This window comes from Trachinotus anak, unplaced genomic scaffold (genome assembly GCF_046630095.1).
Source record: "Trachinotus anak isolate AG129_WGS33_773 ecotype Australia unplaced genomic scaffold, CSIRO_AGI_Tana_v1 ptg000008l, whole genome shotgun sequence".
NCBI lineage: Eukaryota > Metazoa > Chordata > Actinopteri > Carangiformes > Carangidae > Trachinotus > Trachinotus anak.
The window spans coordinates 6,339,294-6,358,336 of NW_027273859.1; the positions used below are offsets into that span (position 1 = coordinate 6,339,294).

The 19,043-nt window shown below is 42.7% G+C and overlaps 1 protein-coding gene across 11 annotated transcripts in view; it reads right to left on the reverse strand.

Moving 5' to 3' along the window:
* Window positions 1–19,043, reverse strand: part of arvcfb (ARVCF delta catenin family member b) — a 227,768-nt gene that overhangs the window by 58,056 nt on the left and 150,669 nt on the right. For all 11 annotated transcript variants that reach the window (XM_071482095.1, XM_071482101.1, XM_071482096.1 and 8 more), the window contains 2 exons: window positions 13,240–13,745; window positions 1,599–1,782 (listed from right to left, as the gene is read on the reverse strand). In XM_071482095.1, the coding sequence (XP_071338196.1) occupies window positions 1,599–1,782; window positions 13,240–13,745 (690 nt within the window). The remainder of the gene's footprint in view (window positions 1–1,598; window positions 1,783–13,239; window positions 13,746–19,043) is intronic.

A 19,043-nucleotide genomic window follows, 5' to 3' on the forward strand; every position in this document is an offset into this window, starting at 1 on the left:
TATAGAGTTTGTCTACTGCTGGATTATTGATTATTGAACAGCCGTAGGTAAACTGGGGATGCATCATTTGTCAGTTACGGCCCAAAACTGTGGACAACACCACCTAGAGAAATCAAGGAAGCAGCTCACTAAGTATATTTTAAAAGAAAACTTAATGTACCTCTTCACCTCCGCCTTTAACTAGCTCTGAAACTGTTCACTTTGCTCCTCACTCCACACACTGATCAGCACTTCTTTTAAATGCTGTTATAAGTATTGATGTCTCACTGATTTTATGCTTTATATGTAATCCATCAAATTATTTTAATTATTTATTTCATTCATTTATTTCTTCTATGTTATTGTTTTATTATTATTCCATCTCATTTTACATTAATGTTTTGTTTTATTTTGTTTTTAACTTAACATCTTTTTATGTTCATTCAGTCTTTTCATGTGATGCACTTGGTGCCTGTCATTTCTTTGTTGTAAAGCACTTTGTGCTACATTATTATGTTTAATTTGTTTTATGTTTTCCTAGAGTCACCCAGCAATCCCACTGCAGACAGACATTCAACACATTACACTTTACATACACACAGACGCAGACTGTGACAGGAGGAACACAGCATCTGCCACAACATAAATTCTCTACAGAACATAAATCTGAGCGTGGCTCTGAACAAGAGCTCACATGTAGACTCATATCTGTCACACCTGTCCACAGCTACAACTGGTATTGTAGTGAAAACAATCTTTAAAGGCTGTGGGTGTGTGAATGGTTTCCACTGTAAAATCCAGGATGATCTCTGTCCACATGTTGTAAACTTGAACCTGAATAAATCTACCACCTGTCTCTACAATTTAGCCTAATGTCTGTCTGTGTTCTTCCTGTTTTAAAATGAGTTCTGTCCAGAAGCCTTCCATCTGCCTGAGCTCCAGGCTTTCATCCATTTGATGAAGGCAGCCAAGAATTTTTGCTACTGAATCTTCATGTCTGATATTTGGTAGAATGTGAACTTTGTGTTTAAATTGTGAATTTGTTTGCTTTGTTTTTTGGTGCCATTCCCACTTCAGACTTTCATAACCAGGAGATATTCAGTGCAGGGCTACTGATTTCATATTTACTCTGCCAATTACTTTTTAATTCAGTTCAATTTTATTTATAAATCACCAAATCATAACGTATTGTCTCAATGCACTTTATAGAGCAGGGTTTACACCTCACAATAACAACAGCTTCAATTTATCGATTAATCAGTGAAACAACAATGAAAAATGTAAATTTTAATTTCCAAGAGCCCAAAGTGAAATCTTTGTTTTATCCAACCATCAGTCCAAAACACAAAGATACAGATTTAATGTCACATATGACAAAATAAGGAACAAACAACAGCCATTTAGTCGGCAGGAGTCTTGATATGAAATGTTTTCAAATTCTTATAAAATGAAGAATTTTAAACTTTTCTCACATTTCTATGTAGAATCAATCTGAGGTCTCAACCTTCCTCGCCTGCAATACACCTCTCAAACACCCCTGACCTACAGTTTAATGAATGAATAAATGTTTAATCAAACAACGTGAATAATCTAAGGTGGTGATTTATGTATGAACCAACCTGAGGCAGCCGGAGGTGTTCTTGAAGACCGTGGTCCACTCGGCATCGCGGGGCTTTGAGTCCTCGTTGGGCTCATGCTCCCACCCCGAGTGGGGGATTATGACCTCGTTGGTCATAGTCTGCAGGCCATGGTTGATGATCACCATCTTCAGAGGCTCATAGGACGACAGATTCCACAGGGTTCCTGTAGGGAAGCAGAGGAGGAGAAATTAAAAGACAAATTAAGACGATTTGGAAAGAAATAGGCGGGAATGAGGAGGGAGTGAGAAAAAATGGAGAAAGAAAGTGATATCGATGTAAAATAACGACAGCTGTATAGCAGCCAAACATACTGCAGCACAATCAAAACCACATTCAGACTGGCAGTAACATCTGAACAACCACATCTGAAAAAAATAAATAATGGAGCAAAATTGGTTGTTCATTAGCCAGTCGTGATGTCAACGAGACACTGAACTGTGTTAAAGAAAAATCATTGCAATCCTTTTATTATTGCCCCACGAGAGCTTAGCAGAGTGCCACTATGTTGTGATCAATACTGAGTTTATATGAAGCCAGATCACTGTGATATTTCTATATTATACTCATGATGTTGCTATAGGAACACTGAGGCTTCATTCACCTTATGATACCTTATGTTATTTCTCAGGGCAGTGTCCCGACAGATTTACAGTCTGTAGATAATGTGTGCATAGGATTAATGATGATGAACTATTTTAGCTTTTCTTTTAACACAAACAACACACACTCTCCTCTTCCAAACAATCCAGGCAGAATGAAAGAGCATTTTTTATTTACCTGCACATCTCTATAACAGGCGGCCTATTTTATGCTACTGGATATGTGCATGCTGAGGTTTCACAAAAGGAGAGGCGGCCAGGCAGACAAAGCAGAGAGGAGGCCATTTTTGGCAGCGCAGCCAGGCAGCCAACCCAAACAAAAATAAAATGCCGCGTTAAAGCAGCAGCGTGAGATGATCAGACACGTGGAGGCTGTGGAGTGAGGCAGCCTCCAGTTTGAGGAGAACAAACGCATCACAACATAAAGACAAAAAAAAAACCAAAAAAACAAAAAAAAAAACATTGAAGTCCATGTTTGACAAGGGTCTGAGTTTCTGTTATTATTCAGCCAGTTCTCGGGTGTCTCTACTCTACCTCACACTATGGATCCTTATATGCTGCTTGTCTATTATTCTTCTATTTAGTTAATTATTGCAGCATAAGTTTTGAGGGATGTAAACAGGAAGTATAATGTTGCTATGGATTCTTCAGTGAGTTATGCTGTTGGCTATAACTTGAGCTTTCTTTAAAATGTAAGCTGAATTAGCTGTTAGTCATGTAACAATGTTGCTGCTGACTGCTCTCACTGGATTACTCTGATACTGAAGCAAACTGAAAAAGTTATAACGAGTTATAAGGAGCGTTTCTTAAGCGGATTTGTCTGAGTTAATTAGATCATCAGAAAGTGTCCCACTAAGTTTATAAATATGTGTATCATGTCTGTCTGCTCAGATTTGATTTAAGTTATGATTTTCGACGCAAACTGTGGTAATGTTTTTTTTATGGCACTTATCATTAAATCCTAACTAAGCACCTTAATTTCCTCAGTGAGCTTTGTGTCCCAGCCTCTGCTGCTGCCTTTAACTGCTGCTTGTGTCTGTGAACAGCTCAAACTACAATAACTTTCCAGTGCATTTAGAACTTCTTGCAGTGTCTTTGCTTCACGTCTCTGCCTCCACACTTCCTTTCAACTCTCCCATGCCCCCGCATGGGGAGGCGCACTTGTTTGAAAACCCCTGGACCAAAGGAACAGTGACCGGGTGCTAGGGGGTTATGATTATCTCCACACACACACGCATACGCACACACACACGCACACACACACACACACACACACACACACACACACACTCTGCATATCATAAAAATGCACTTGTGGACACACATATACAGATACCCACAGTCTATTCATTCCCTCTTGCTCCACAATAACAGACCATTAGCAGAGCAGTGAAACTGTCATACTTCCTCGCTCTGCTCTTTAAAATGATTTCTGTACATTTTCCAGACGGTCAATATTTCCTCTGTTAAATCATGGAGGAAAAAAAAAAGTCTCGGCAGACAGACCTGCACTAAAAATAACTCAAGACCTTCTGGTGTGGTTGTGCCTGGAGAAAACTGGATTCCTACGCCAAGAGAAAAAAACTCATTAGACTAATCCACATACTGCGTCATATTTGAAGTCAGAATGCAGTTTATTACCTTTACTCTGTCTCCATCTAACCAAGCAGAAACTCTGCACCACCATTCCCTCTATGTTTACAGTTGGTGACTGCACAGGCTTCCTGTGCGTCAGAGGCTACCAGGCTACCAGTATCTCACTGGGAAGCTATTAGACATGTGAGCTGAGGTGTGGCTTCATTCTAGGCCAAGTTCACACACAAATCCAAGGTGTGATGCAGGATATTGAACACACTCCAAAGCCTCAGGACAACTTTATTTAGAGGACAAACCTTTGTGCTCACAGATCATGTTTATGGGACTTTAAAAGAGTTTAGTGCAGGGAGAGATTTAACATTTTGGATGATCTGTAGCATTACTAAATTCTGGTCTTCCTTAGAGACTCAAATCTTGTGCCATCATACCCTACCTCACACTATCCACTTGTTTCAGAGAGCTTGTTGGGTAAAAAACATGTCCTGAGAGTAAACATTGGCTCTCAGAGTGAAATGTTCCCAAAGCCTCAAACAATGACTGTTCAGGTAATTACACTGTTGAATGAAGGCTGGTTTAATTTTGTGCTTCATGTGTTTACTGTTAATTTAATCTCTCTGCAAATTCAAAATTGATTTCTTCTTTAGAAGCACTTCATGGTACGTTAAACTTGAGAGAAAACAAGCTGAGATGTTATTTAAACATATGGATGTTCCTCCATCGTTAGAACTGAAGCTGTGATTGAAGAAATGACACCAGTATTATTTCCACGTTTGTTTTCTGTCTCTATTGCATATTGCTACCTACCCAGAGCTGCCTGTCTGTGTGTCTGTGTGTAGGTTGTACTGTAGTTTGGACTATAGCTTGATTTCCTGTCTCCACTGTTTTCACATTTAAATGTTTTTGGTTTGAATATAAAAAGTAAAAAAATATAAATTACATATAAAACATGACATAACATGAGAGAGCCAGTGCTAACAAATAAATCAGCACAATTAAATCCAAATAAAATAGTTAACGCTATGGATAAACATTTTGGCCTTTTATATCTGTATAATTGAGCATCTTTGATGATTTTCAGCTCTCAAAGAGTTGGGTTTTTTCCATGGTGAATATTTCTCCAGTGTCCTCTCTCACATGGTCAGTTTTGTCATTTATTCCAACCAAAGTCATGAGAGCCAGTGAGAGTAAGTCTCAGCATCCAGGCATAAATCACATAAGCAACAAATGTGCTCTTGGGTGTGTGTGTGTGTGTGTGTGTGTGTGTGTGTGTGTGTGTGTGTGTGTGTGTGTGTGTGTATGTCTGGTATGACAGCTAGCTAACATTCATGCCTGCCCACCAGGCTGACAGCTTGATTACCCCCACTGTTGTGTCATTAGCATCAGTTTTAGATGTGACAAGCAACATCCAACATGCAGCCAACACACAGGGAGGCAGCTGGCAATGTGAGCTCAACAAAGACAAGCAGTGCATGAGGAAAATTTCATGAGCAGAGGAGGAAGAAACAAACAGTACATTAATAAACGTCAAAATAACCTCCTCATTCATTTGAATTATATACTACGTATATATGATGTATGAAAGTTTAACATTCAAGCCTGATGTAAAAGCCTTGTGTTTGCCCTGCTGCTATTGTTTCTACATCACCATGGAATAACAGTCCATACCCAACATGGCTGGAAATGTATTTCTGTAATATACCAGCAACTGTCTATGACTTGTCTTTGCCAGTGCTTCGGCAAAAAAAGTACTTTACAGAAACAAATATAGGTCTCAGTGCTTCAAGGTAACAACAGATACCTGAACTTTGATGCACAAAGTATCATCCAGCCATGCAAACTTCTTCTGTCCCCCCAGGGCTGTCCCCCATCACTTACAGTATTGCAGCTGAAACACTGCTCAGGCCGGAGGAATCAGTCAGCTCTGCACTGATCACATATGCCAGAGGGGAGGAAAAACATGCCTTTGCTGTGGTTGCGATCCATCAAGTACGACAGGGCTACAGCCCACAGACAGAGCGTTATTAAAGATGACAGCGAGCTGTGGAAGTGCCGGTCTCCATCCCACGTCCTGCCACTGTTTCAGAGCAGTGACTCCGTTAGTCCATTTGCTGTCCTGTATCAGACTGTCAGAGGTGGGCGAGGCAGGGATGACCTGCCGTCTCATGGGGACAGGCAGATACCAATCAACTGTGATGTCAAAGACTCACTTTGCATGTTTGCATATTCACACTGAGTTTGGGTTTGTTTGATAAAAAATACACCTGATTTTAAAAGGCTCCATCCATACACACAGAAAGAGGAAGCTGGAGACTGTCAGGGACCTTTTATTGTCCTTTTGGAGATGAATGCCAACACTTGGCTCACTTAAAGGACTAATTCAACATTTTGGGGAACATGCATATTTGTTTCTTGACTAGAGTTAAATAAGAAGATCAATACCACTCTCATGTCTGCACAATAAATATGGAGCTGGACCCAGCAGCTTTAGCTTTAGCACATGGACATGAGAGTGGTATCAATCTTCTCATCCTCAGGCCTTTAAAGTGAAAGTGTATTTCTCAAAACGAAACAGCACTGTTGGCAAGTAAACCACAGAGTCACCAAACAGATAGACAGCAGTCATCCGCAGGTGATCAAAATAAATATTAATAGATATGTATATGGAAATGCAAAACACTATTCATAATATTACAAGAAACCATCCAATAACTGTGAAGCTGGTTATTTTTCCAAAGTGTGGGTTAGGTGTGCACTTGTCGCTCTATTAAACAGACAGTAATGGAGTTAAAATTAATATTGCATTGAGGGAAAACAGCGTAGTCTGAGGATGAATGTCTAACACCAGTACACACAGTGATGATGACAGTGACTGTCCACAGGCAGCTTGTAGGTAAGATATTAGTCCTTCTGTTAGATAGTCATTGACAGGCTACAGAACATTTTGTGGCTGACACGGACATGTAGCATGTGTTGAGTGAAGCTGAATAAAGTTGAATGAGATTGTAACACCATTAAGTTATTGTACTATGACAGCTCTAAAGCCCTCAGGGCCGTCAGGGGAGGCTTTGCCTATGGCAGCACAGCAGAGGCAGCGTTGCTGTGTTCAGTCCTGTACTGTCCTGCAGTGACTCCTCATTAATAGATACTGGCTTGTTCCAAAGTCAAAACCATTTCCTTTGTTCTCTTTGTGGTTAACATTTAATAAAACTGGTCTGACACCAACCAACAAACTCATCCACCCAAACAAACTGACGTCTGCTTCACAGATGACTGCTCTCTGAACTGCCTACCTACAGTCTGGGTGTGCTGCCTAGCAAAGCAAAAAAAAGGCTTAGATCTGTTTAGTGAGATTGTTTCATTTCCACCTCCAGGTTAGTTTTCTCCCAAGTTCGTTATCTAATACAGACAGGATTCCCAGCAGGGCCGCAGACACAAAATGCTAAGACTTTACCATGACCTTCTATAACTAAGTCAAACTGCTTTCAAGATCTAAAAATGTTATTCCTGGCTGGTTTATTAATGTTGTTTATCTGCTGAGAAAAGTTCTAAAGGGGTAAACAGTCTGGTTGAGCTGGTCATGAAGGAAACCATCCACAAAGCAGTATGTAATGAAGTAAACGTGCAAAACAAGTTGTAAAACATATTATGATATATTCATGTAAACAGAACTCACTCAGCTAAAAAAATACCTCCAGACCTCTGAGAAAGTATGTATACACTTGCAGTGCTTGAATTTCCAAAAATAAGGAAATGCGTGGGGGGACTTATGAGGGAAACATTGTGATCTTGTATGTATGTAACAACAATCTGGAACAGTTCAGGTTTTCCTGTGATTCACTTTTGTTTTCTTTGTCTTAAATCCAATCCAGCCGCAGGGCAAGTTGAACACGCACATTATTACCTGCCTCTTCAATCTTTTATCGCCACAAACAGCCAGTTTTGATTTGTCAGATTTTTGCCAGAGCTTGACATAACCCAACAACGCTCAGATCAAAACGGTATGTATGTATTTGTATAATTAAATGACGAGATGAGGAGCAAAGGAGACAAAATGTGATCTGAGTGTAAACCAAATCATACCTCCTGTTTCTCTTTTTACTCCCTTTCCTTCCCTGTACACCCCCGCTCTCTCTGATACCTGGCTGTGAGGCCTGGAGGGACTGGGACAGGGACTGGGAGCACCACTGGAGCTGTGGCTGAGCCTAATTAAATTATCCAGGCACCACTGGCAGGCATGTTGCTCTTCAAGCAGGACTATTAACTTAGCTCTGGCCATTACCGTTCTCCTCCCTGTCCTCCCTCCTCTCTTTCTCATCCTCACCCTTTACACCATCCATTACACTCTCGGTGGTGAAGACAAAGGGTGAGGCAGTTTGGAAAAAATCGAGGGAGAGAGAGAGACATGGAAGGAGGAGGAGAGGGAGGAGACCTCAGAAACTCTTCCCTGCTACAGCAAACAGCAACTAAAGTAAGAGAAATGGAAGATTTATATAACGCGCGTGTGTGTGTGTGTGTGTGTGTGTGTGTGTGTGTGTGTGTGTAAGGCAGGAGCCTGAGATCAATCCCCAGAAAGCAGTTAATGAAATGAGGTAGGAGGGCCTACGCAAAACCATGCACACATACACATACTGTACACACACACACACACACACACACACACACACACAGTATGCTAATGACGACTCAGCAGGTCGTCTCCTGGATCATGGTGGGAGACCTCAGATGTGTTGCCCTTGTCAGAAATGACTTTACCAAATTCTGCATATCATTGAGTATGAGGCAGGCCCACAGTGAGTGGATGTGTATGTGGGCTAGGAACACACTGTATGAGCGGACACACAGTTTAGGTCCAGTTAGTGTCAGGCACCTGGAACATGATGGATGTGACTCAGTGTGTTTGATCACAAAACTCATCGATCTTTGAGAATTCAATCAGAGTGGTATTCTCCAGAATCAAGTATTGTCAGGATTAGATTTAAATACAGTACAGTGCAGTAATCACTGTCCTTCACTGTCCTTGTGATGCCCTTAAAGGAAACGCTGCCAGCAGCTGAGCAGTGATTTACATGTAACGCCTGTGTCTGCTGCCCCACATCCACAAATTTAGCAACTTCCAGGAAGCATCCAGTGAAGTGGGCACGTGAAGCCTGTTCTGTTTCCACAGCATTTCTGGGTCAAGTGAGAGATATGACAAAATCTGTGTCTTTAACTGGGTTTATTTCTGTCAGCTTGGGTTTGAAATTTAATGTATTTTCATATCTGCCCTGAGATTGGCTGATAGTATCTGAAAACCTTCTTCTCAGCAGACATTTAAAGTTGTCATAACAGGAAAAAAGCAAGTGTAATTAATAAAGATAGTAGTGGCTAAGTCTCAGTGAGCTATCCAAGTGAGCCTGCATGCAAAACATCAGAGGTCAGGGATCAGGAAACCTAAATGGAATGCAACCATTACTAAATAATGTTCTCATTTTTGCTGTGCTCTCTGGTCTGTTGTCTGTGACTACAGAGGTGATTGACCCAGGAGGCTGCTCAAGAACGTAAACATGTACACTTAGGTGTCAATGGCAGCTTCTGCAGAACAGATTTTCATCAATATTCAATCAATATTTTTATATTAACGATGGATGTAATGACTAAAATGATCACTCTTAGTAAAAAAGCCACAGATTAGATAATGATTATACAACTCTGCAGTTCCCCTCAGCTCTGCAGAGCATTTTATTGTCTTGGTTTTACAGCCACAAATTTACTGTTTGGTCATCAACCTTGTGCACCACCTGATGAGGAGACAAAGACTAACTGGTGACGATGATGGAGCATTTTGCAGGAAAAGACCCAGACTGTTCTTACAGGAATCAGTGAGGACCTAAACTAAGTTCAAACCTCTCTCTTTCTCTCTCTCTGTCTCTCTCATTGACCATCCAAAAACTGTCTGTCGATCTCTTCTGCTCTGTTTAATAACAGTGCAGCACCTACATACACCAAGCAGTGTTGTAGTGACAGTCAGCTGATCACAGTGTTGTGTGTGCATATGGTTATACACATGAAACGATGGCAGGCAAATTAAACTTAATATTAATTCAATACTACAAATACCGATGATAATAATAAGTTCATAAATTAATGGGAAAACAAGCCAAATATCGTCTTGATATCCTGTGTTTATTTTACAGTGAAACAACTGAAATACACTTAGACCAAAACGTCCACTAAATAGTGCTGCATATAGTGTATATGTATACATATATATGTCTATACAAAACAACCCAGAACCATGACACACACATAAACATGTGTTTACACATCATTGCATTTTTATCTTTAAGGCCCGCCAACTTGCTTTACATGCTTTCTTCATCCAGACAACAAAGGTGTGCGGCAAGCACCTGCCTGACTGGCAGTCACCAAACTCCAACGCAACCCGCAGGAGAAGCAGGAGACGAATCAGCTTAATAATCTACATTTCCATGGTGGGAACTGCTGGAGGGCACAAACAGCCCAGAGCCTACTGGGAGGGAAAGTAGAATTACTCTGAACAGCACCAAGCTCTAAAAATATGAACCACTGGTCTGTCTGTCTGTCTGTCGGCTGTGTTGGAAAATAAAACCACTTGGTTCCTTCCACGTCACCCGTTTCCCCTGCAGAAAACAGAGCTCTCTGTGGTTTTACAGGGACGGCACAGACTCCAATGGCAACTCTTAAAACACATGGACTAAGAAAAGGGGCCTCTATTTAAAGACCCCCAATTATATTTAATTGTAGAAAAACACAGCCAATTCTAGCCACACGGGCTGAGGCTGTAAGCTGAGCTTGCATTGTGACTGGCCTGTTTTCACTGGGGCCAGAGCAGCAGCAGTGGAAACATAAAGCTGGAGACATAGAGAGAGAGAGAGAGAGAGAGAGAGAGAGAGAGAGAGCGAGAGGGGACAGGAAGACAAACAGCCAGTATGTAGATAGTGAATGAAGGAGAGAAAAAATTAAATTGAGCGAAGGAGGGTGGATAATGAGTGAGAGAGGGAACAAGTAGAAAAAAAAATTAAAGAGCCTCCCTCCATTCTGTCCTCCTTGTCTTGTGGTGCAGGGTTATTTTTAGCTGCGATGGGGAGCAACACGATGCTGTAAAGACAATCATTTCTGCTGAGGCACAGCCATCGCTCACCACGACATCTCTGTCACAGCAAAGGAAACACACACACACACACACACACACTCTTAAGCTTGCAGACACACTACAGTTCAACAAGCACAGGGATTTTAAGGACCGGTACCACTGTCAACACCTTTGAACTGAAGCTGTCAATAGCCAGTATCTTGTCTCACAGATCTTCAGTAAATAACATCCATTTAGGAACCACTGACAGCAGCAAAACCACAGCTACAAAACTGTTTTCCTTCCCTACAATGTGAAATTACCTAAAAAGTAACCTCTCCTTCGTCTCAGGTGGTGCATATACTATATTTTACACTTGTCGGCAGCTTCACAAAGGTCAAGTGTATCACTTTAAAGTGGTTCTCGTTTTTCACACCTGCAGTGAAAACAAAAGCCCCTTCCCAGATGGCGAAGCAGGCATACCAGGCAAAGTGTGTCGGGTCAAACCAATCGTGATGGGGATTAGCTGAGTACTTGGAAAGACACACACACATGCGCGCACACACTTGCACATACACACACACACACACACGCACACACACATACACACCCACACACATACACGCACACCACGATATTCCCCAGTTGGCATTTACTGGGTCAAGGAGTAGAAAACCTACCATGGGTCATGTCTGAATCAATAGTTCCTCTTCTAGGAATTAAAACATGTTTCATTACACAATGCTTTCCTTCTACAATCAGTGTTCATATCTCAGATGCATTTCCATGGAGAATCCTTCCACTTTCTATGTCTCTTCTGCTCCCAGTAAAGGAATCAAATATCACAATGTCTGGTCTCATCTGTGACCCCTGTGACCATTTATTGAACAAATAAATTAGCTCATTACCATTTGTTACTCTTTTAACAAATAGTAACAAGTACTGGATCTCTGCATATGGATTTGTATGACAGACAAACAAATAAGAGAACATTTGATCTTCTATTTGATAAAAGTAACACAGTGAAACCTGCTGCAAAAACAATGAGGTGTAGACAACTGCTTCTTAATGTTAGTATGACTCACAGCCCTGCATTACCATGCAGAGCATAGGATTATGGCAGCCAACTCAGTACATTCCTGGATGGAATATATAAGTGATGGGAAGTGTGCAGCCCGTGATTGGAAAAGACTAAGGTATGCGCTCAAAAGGTTTCAGAACAGACAGATAGAGGAATCCTACATTTAGTGGAGAAGACGGCCGACTGGATTGGCTACAACAGTGCTACGCAGGTGGTTTTTGATTAATACAAGAGTCCTTTACCTGTGACAGGGCAATTTCTAATGATGTTTTATTTAAAGACATATCTGCAGTGCTTATTTCAAATAATTTCACCCACATCACATCTTTTTTATGTAGTTTGATTAAAAATCTGAGACTTAATAAAATGCTGTGATGAGTTTAAGACAAATAAAGTCATGATATTAGCAGAACATTTTCTGATACTGATATATCATGAAAAGGAAAACAACAAATTATTCCAGGTTTTCCAGTGAAACATCGAACCAACATAAAAATTTAGCTTCTCTTAGATTCAGAAAATTGGAGCTGATAACAATCACCTGCTTGGATAGTTTCAACTAGATGTTTTAAAATCAATCACACATGAATTTAAATAGGTGATGTTGTTGCCTGGCAGCACGGTGGTGCAGTGCTAAAAGCTGTTCCCTCACAGCGAACAGCTTCTGGGTTTGAAGCACTCAGCTTTCTGGAGCCTTCCTGTGTGGAGTGTGCATGTTCTCCCTGTGTAGTTGCTCTGGTTTCCTCCCACAGTCTGAAGCCACACAGGTTAAAATTGCCTATAGGTGTGAATGTGAACATGAATGGTTATCCATGTGAGAACCCTGATCCAAATCTGTTTTCCATGACTAGGTGTCTATAATAATGAGTAGGACTGAACAACAGGGAAAAATAATAATAATATTGTGATTATTTTGACAGATACTGCTGTTCGAGTCACAATTTCAGTGGGAATTTTTGAATTTAAGTTTCACTGAAAAAAATAAAAAGATGATGCTGATGAGATTTTTGTTGGGTCTGTACCAAACATGATTGTGAACTTTGACTTCTGGAGAATATGATTTGCAGGCAGGGGCATCTCTGCAGCACCACAGTGTCTTTATAATGTGTTTGTTGTGGCACATTGTAACCTTATTACCATATTGTGATTCAGATAATAGTTTCATAAATTATTAAGCCCAGCCGTCCTACTTTAGCCTCATCATGTGATTTTGTGTGTCTGTTGTTTAATGTGTATGGAAATGTTTCTTCTTACCGGTGATGAGCTCTCGGACCTCCATGTCATTGGTCTTCCTCAGCAGGCGGACGAGGGCTGGGATACCGTCACAGTTCTTGATGGCGACCTTGTTGTCATTGTCCTTGCCGTAGGAGATGTTGCGCAGGGCGCCACAAGCTTTGCGGTGGACCTCAGATTTGGGGTGGTCCAGAAGCCCAACCAGAACAGGAATCCCCTTCAGCTGACGCACATCCTTTTTAATCTTGTCATTTTCATAACACAGGTGCTGCAGGTAGGCAGCGGCGTTGGACTTGACCGGGTCGATGGGGTGGCCCAGCATGGCGATGACCTCAGGGAGGTCTGGGTCACGCCAGCGCGGGTCCTTGCGGATGCTGTCAATGGAGGGTGAGCGCCGGCCGCCCATGCGGTCCAGACTGGCCATGCTTCCTCTCTCTGGCTGGGCCAATGGTGCAGAATACATGCCATGGATGTAAGGGTGGCGCTCATCGATCAGCTCAGCCTCAATGGGGTCATCCGGGTACCCTCTGGAAGATAAGAGAAGAGAGGACGATGAGGACGAGGGAGATGGACGAGGTAAATGGAGGGTGACTCAGACAGATTTGTCTGAGAGAAGAATTAGTTAGCCGCGGGAAAGACTTTGAGAGAAGCCAAGCGAGGTGAGAGCCACTGACTAATGAGGGGAAAAGGGAAAGCAGAGGATAGGGTGAGTGAGAGGTGAAAAGCTGTGGGTGATGGAGGGGAAAAAGGAGGGAGTGCAGGACAGAGAGTGAAGGGGAGATGTGGAGATCTGTGCTTTGGATCCGTTATTAACAGGGATGTGAGAAGGACTGTGATGCCACAGTAAGCACCATTCTCCTTATTGTTCCTCCCTGTCAGGTGGTAGCAACAAACATGTCAGACCTCAGCAAACATATAAAGTGCTGCAGAGAGAGATTGAGAGACAGGAAAAGACTAGACAAAGAAAAAGTAGGCAGTTCACAAAGAAACAGAGACAAAGGCAAGAACCAAAGAAAAAGCTTTGAAGGAAAAGTCTTGTGAAGTTTTTTAAGAGGAAGCCACCTTATAGAGGGGATGTGGCGACTTCTCCCTCAGGGAACAGAGAAAAGAGCCGTGCTGTCCCCACAGGGAGCTCTGTGAGCCCCTGTGATGCCCCGAGGGCTGCCTTTGCTCACAGTGCCGAACACTAGCATGCAGTTACTAAAATGTTAACAACCATCTCTGCGGGATGTCTCTGCTAGCATTACACTCACTGGCATTGCTACTATGGGGGTGGGGACAGTTTTGAGCTCTTCTCATTTTCGGTGACAAAAATAAGTGCTGTCCGCTGGGGAAGAGGGGAGGTGCTTTTGAGGGTCCGTAGGGAGTTTCCCTTAACCAATCGTCTACAAGCTACACTCTGTTCTCTAAAGGCAGCCTCATCAGTTCTCTATCAGAACATGGGCGTCAAAAACATGGGCCTGCAATCCGAACGACAGATCATTTGCTGGAGCGCAGGCTACTTATTTCACTTAAGGCTCTTCAATCACAGGAACGATTCTTCACAACGATGGAGTCAGGGGAATCACATTTTCCATGCAGGAAAGTTGCACAGAATATTTTTGAAACAAAAATTCTTCCTCTTTTTGAACACACACCGCTGAGTTGTTTAAAGGGATGGGAGAATGTTTGGCAGGAAAAGTTGTGACATGGGGAGAGGAATTTAATTAGGGTTGTGTAGTTATGCACAGCCTTTATCACCCCACCCACCCATCCCACAGCTTGAGACTTGTTTACCCTCGTTACATAATCCAGCTGGTCTCCTCTCGCCATCTTTGATGTATGGCGGTTGGTGGTGCAACAGAATGGCGGCCAACGCCGTTGGTTGGCAGGGAATTCCAGACCGAGCTCTAATTTTAATGAGTTTTATGTTAATTATGTGTTTTTACAGTTCTTCCCAGGCATGCTGGGGAAATTGATACGAGATGAACCGGTTTATAAACTCCTGACCGAGCAATGTAACGAGATTCTAAATCCCCTATTCACATGGATGGAAAGAGGATTGATAGAGATGGAGTGAGGCACCACTGCAGTTGAGTACAGCCCTGTGTCTAAATGCTGAAAGCAGCGGGAGCCAAGTTCAAAGACCCACAGTGCTGAATGGCTGGGGCAAACTTTGCGAGCCAAGCTTTGGGTGTCATGGGCACATGTCAAGAGCAGCTGTGGCTCTGGAGCTCTCTCAGACAGGTGCTCTTCCAGACAAAAAAAGAACATGCTATCCTAAACTGAAGTGGTTCTGGAGTATCACCACACTTTATTTCTCTTTTAAAAGTTTTTTCCAGTTTTGAGGAACATGTTGGACAGCCACAAACCTCTATACGCAGCCTGTAACCACATTATGTGAGGAGGGACCAATCACGAGCCTGATTACAGCACATCATTTGGAGAGCGACTGCTGCTTTGAGGTTTGGCAAAGACACCGAGCTGCATGACAGACTGTGTGGAAAAAGAGGGAAATCCATGAGTACGTGCGCATGAGTGCACGTGCTAGTGGTTACTAAATGCTACCTTGCATACACCGAGATCTAAACACACTCTCGCATCCAGCTTTCAACTGCTCTGGGACATTGGACATGACAAGGCAACGAGAGGCAGGGAAAGGCCATCCTAAAGAAAGGGCAGTACACAACCTCAGCATCTCTCTCATTATCTGTCACACTATGTTTGTCGCACACTTTCTCTCTCTCTCTCTCTCACACACACACACACACACACACACACACACACACACACACACACACACACACACACTCCAGCACACAGATGAGATGTACAGTTGTGTAGCTCGTGGCTCATTTAGATCGGGGCCGATGCGGCTGGGCTTTTGGCAAAGCAGGCGTCGTGGGGCTGAGTGATGGGAATGTCAGGATTTGCATTTAAATTGCCGCCATTGTGTGTATAGGGAGGGGTGTATTCATAGGATGTGAAAGGGCTCTCCACTGCCAGACGCGATGCTCTGAGCATGATTACAGCGGATCACTCTCCTCATGTTAATCGAGCTGCTGGATGTCCGGGCTATTTCTGCGCATCTGTGTGCTCGTCTATGGATGCACGGGTGCGCTGTTTTTGTTCTAAGGCACAAAGGGATAGAAGAAAAGATAAGCAGATACAAAAGATATGAGATGTATGCATGTTCACAAACTTCAGGACCCATCTGGACTTTGTCACATTCTCACTACTCTTCCTCTCCTTCATCTTCTGTCAGTTACTTTCATCAGCCTTCAGTCACAGCCGTGCCTGACCCGTGTCTTTGGCAGGCCCATAAAAGGAGATAAACTGCGCAGGATTAGAGACTCAGAGGAAGATGTTTGCATCTCATATGTACACATTACATCCCCGCTTCATTTATGAGCTCTTCACAGACTGTCCCTGCCGAGCAGGCTGCTCATTTTGAATTATGGGCAATAATTGCTTTATGATGCTCAAGAGTCTTTCTGGGACAGAGAACAAAGAAGAAGAAAAGAAACAGCAAATCTGGAGTGTTTATGTCTCGCCACTTCCTAATTTCTCTGGCTGTTTTGACAGCATTATTCACTGCCAGCTCTGCTTGTTTTCATTCAATTAAAGGAGAGTGACATCAGTCAGAAGTTTCTTCTATAATTCAGGGGATGCTTCTGAGAAACCTCAAATATGACAGGCGGGGAGTATCACATAAAACACAGAATTTGGCTCTGGGTGGAATCCTCTTGGCAGGACAAGGAGGACTGAGCTGGCTAGTATCAGATCACTTCCATGGACTGCCCCCTGCAGACACCACTAGATTAGAATGATACCCCCTCCCTCACAATAAAGCCATGGGTAGATGTGTCCTTCTATGTGTGTATCTTTATGTCTGTGTGTGTGTGTGTGTGGCGACTTCTAGATGCAGGTGGGCAGGTGAAGCAGAGCAGGTCGCCCAAGGAGAGATGAGCCATTAGAGATTGGCTTAAAAACGCCCCTGTGGTCGGGCCGAGTTCAAAAGCAGCTATTAATCACAATGGCGTGAGGACACACACACACTCACACACACACACACACTGGGAGGTGCTCATGGACACACACACTGACAGACACATAAAGGATGATGTTGGGATGTAGGAAGAGGGCGTGGGATGCACTCACATCCAGACAGTGGGAGAGAGAGAGAGAGAGACAGAGAGATGGACTTAATCTGCAAAAGCTGAGCAGGGATCCTGAAATACTATAAACCTTTATTGATACACCACTGTACCAAAGTTTTAAATTGCTTCAAAACTCGAGACTGAATACTGACAAAACTCAGGAGACAGAAAAACCAATGACACAAGAAAAACTGTCCAGACATACAAATAAAACTAATAAAAAGTTTCACTGAAAAAAGCAGAGCAGATAAATCATCAGATAAATATGTATTTCACTGCAATTTCATGTATAATTCTTTCTCTCCATCAAGCTTTTCTAATTCCACACATGACAGTCTTCACAGGAAAAAAAAACATGGTGCTTGCCTGGCATCACAGCTAATGACAGCAGGCTAATTCATCAGGACAATGAAACACTAACAGCTCCATGACCTCTCACCTCTGATGTAGACTAGGAGCTCTAATTATTCCCCATGTGACAGAAGAACCTGAGTAACTGAGATGAGAAACACAGCAAATACAGATGCTTCCATAAAGAGGTGTTAGATGATCTGTAGCATTTATAAACTGCTCAACAGGTCCAGTTGACCTTTTGCTGCTCAACTGGCTGGTGTTGGAAGAGGGACAGCAAAAAAAATGGGCAGCAAGCAGCCCTGTGTATAGAAGTTTCTGCATTTGACATGTGTCTTCCTTTGCTTTGCCGCCCCTCTGTTCATTCCAGCTACTGTATGTTAACACTAAAATCCAAGAGTGAGGCATGCTCACACAACCAAGGAACCTTGGCAAGAAAAACATCATCATTCCCATCCCCGTGCGAACACACGATGGATTCCACTGCTGTGACAAAATGCATGCTCAGTGCCGATGTGTGAAGCTGTTACAGCACTAAACATCTTCATTTTTGTCGGCACATAATTGAGAGCTTGCAATGCAATGATAAGCTGTAAATAAACCACTTTAATTCCAAGCTTCATTACAGCACTTTGGAGTCGCCGCTTCCTTCTCAGAAGAATACTAATGGCGGGAGAGAGGGGGAAAAAAAACTGCCTGTAGTATACTGATGTTTTGGTACTGTGATGTCAGCTGATACGAGTGCAGGAAGAACGGAGGAAAGAAGACACAAGGAAATTTTTGTGATTCATTTTCTGCCGCAATTAGCCAGGCAGCAGTCAGTCAAAAGTGGCTTCAAACGAGTGCGTGTTTTGTGTTTGGGCATTTCACGCGGGCAGCTGCCAGTGTGCGCATGTGTGTCCGTCTGTGAGTGTGTGTTTCTGAAGGGGTGTCTGTGGCTGTTAGGGCTGTGTTGTGACACATATAAGGCAGGCTACAAATTGCCTGTCACAGCAAGTGCCTCTCACTAGGCGGATGGGGGAGTGACTCATTTTCTGAAGATGTGGATTCTTATTGACTGTTTGTGTGTGAGAGAGAGATTCTGTGTGTCTAAGTGTCAGAGCAGAAGTCAAAAGTGTGTAAAGACACAGAGTCTGATTAGGCATCCGCTCTTTCGTGCCTTGCACACATCAGCGGAGGGGCCTTTAAATCCAGCTTGTTGCGTATGCATGAGTGTGTGTGTGTGTGTGTATGAGCTTAATTAAGAAGGGAAAGCGAAACTCAGGCGCTATCAAGATGGAAGCAGACCTGGATTCAGCGTCACCTTTGATCATCACAAAACACACACACACACAC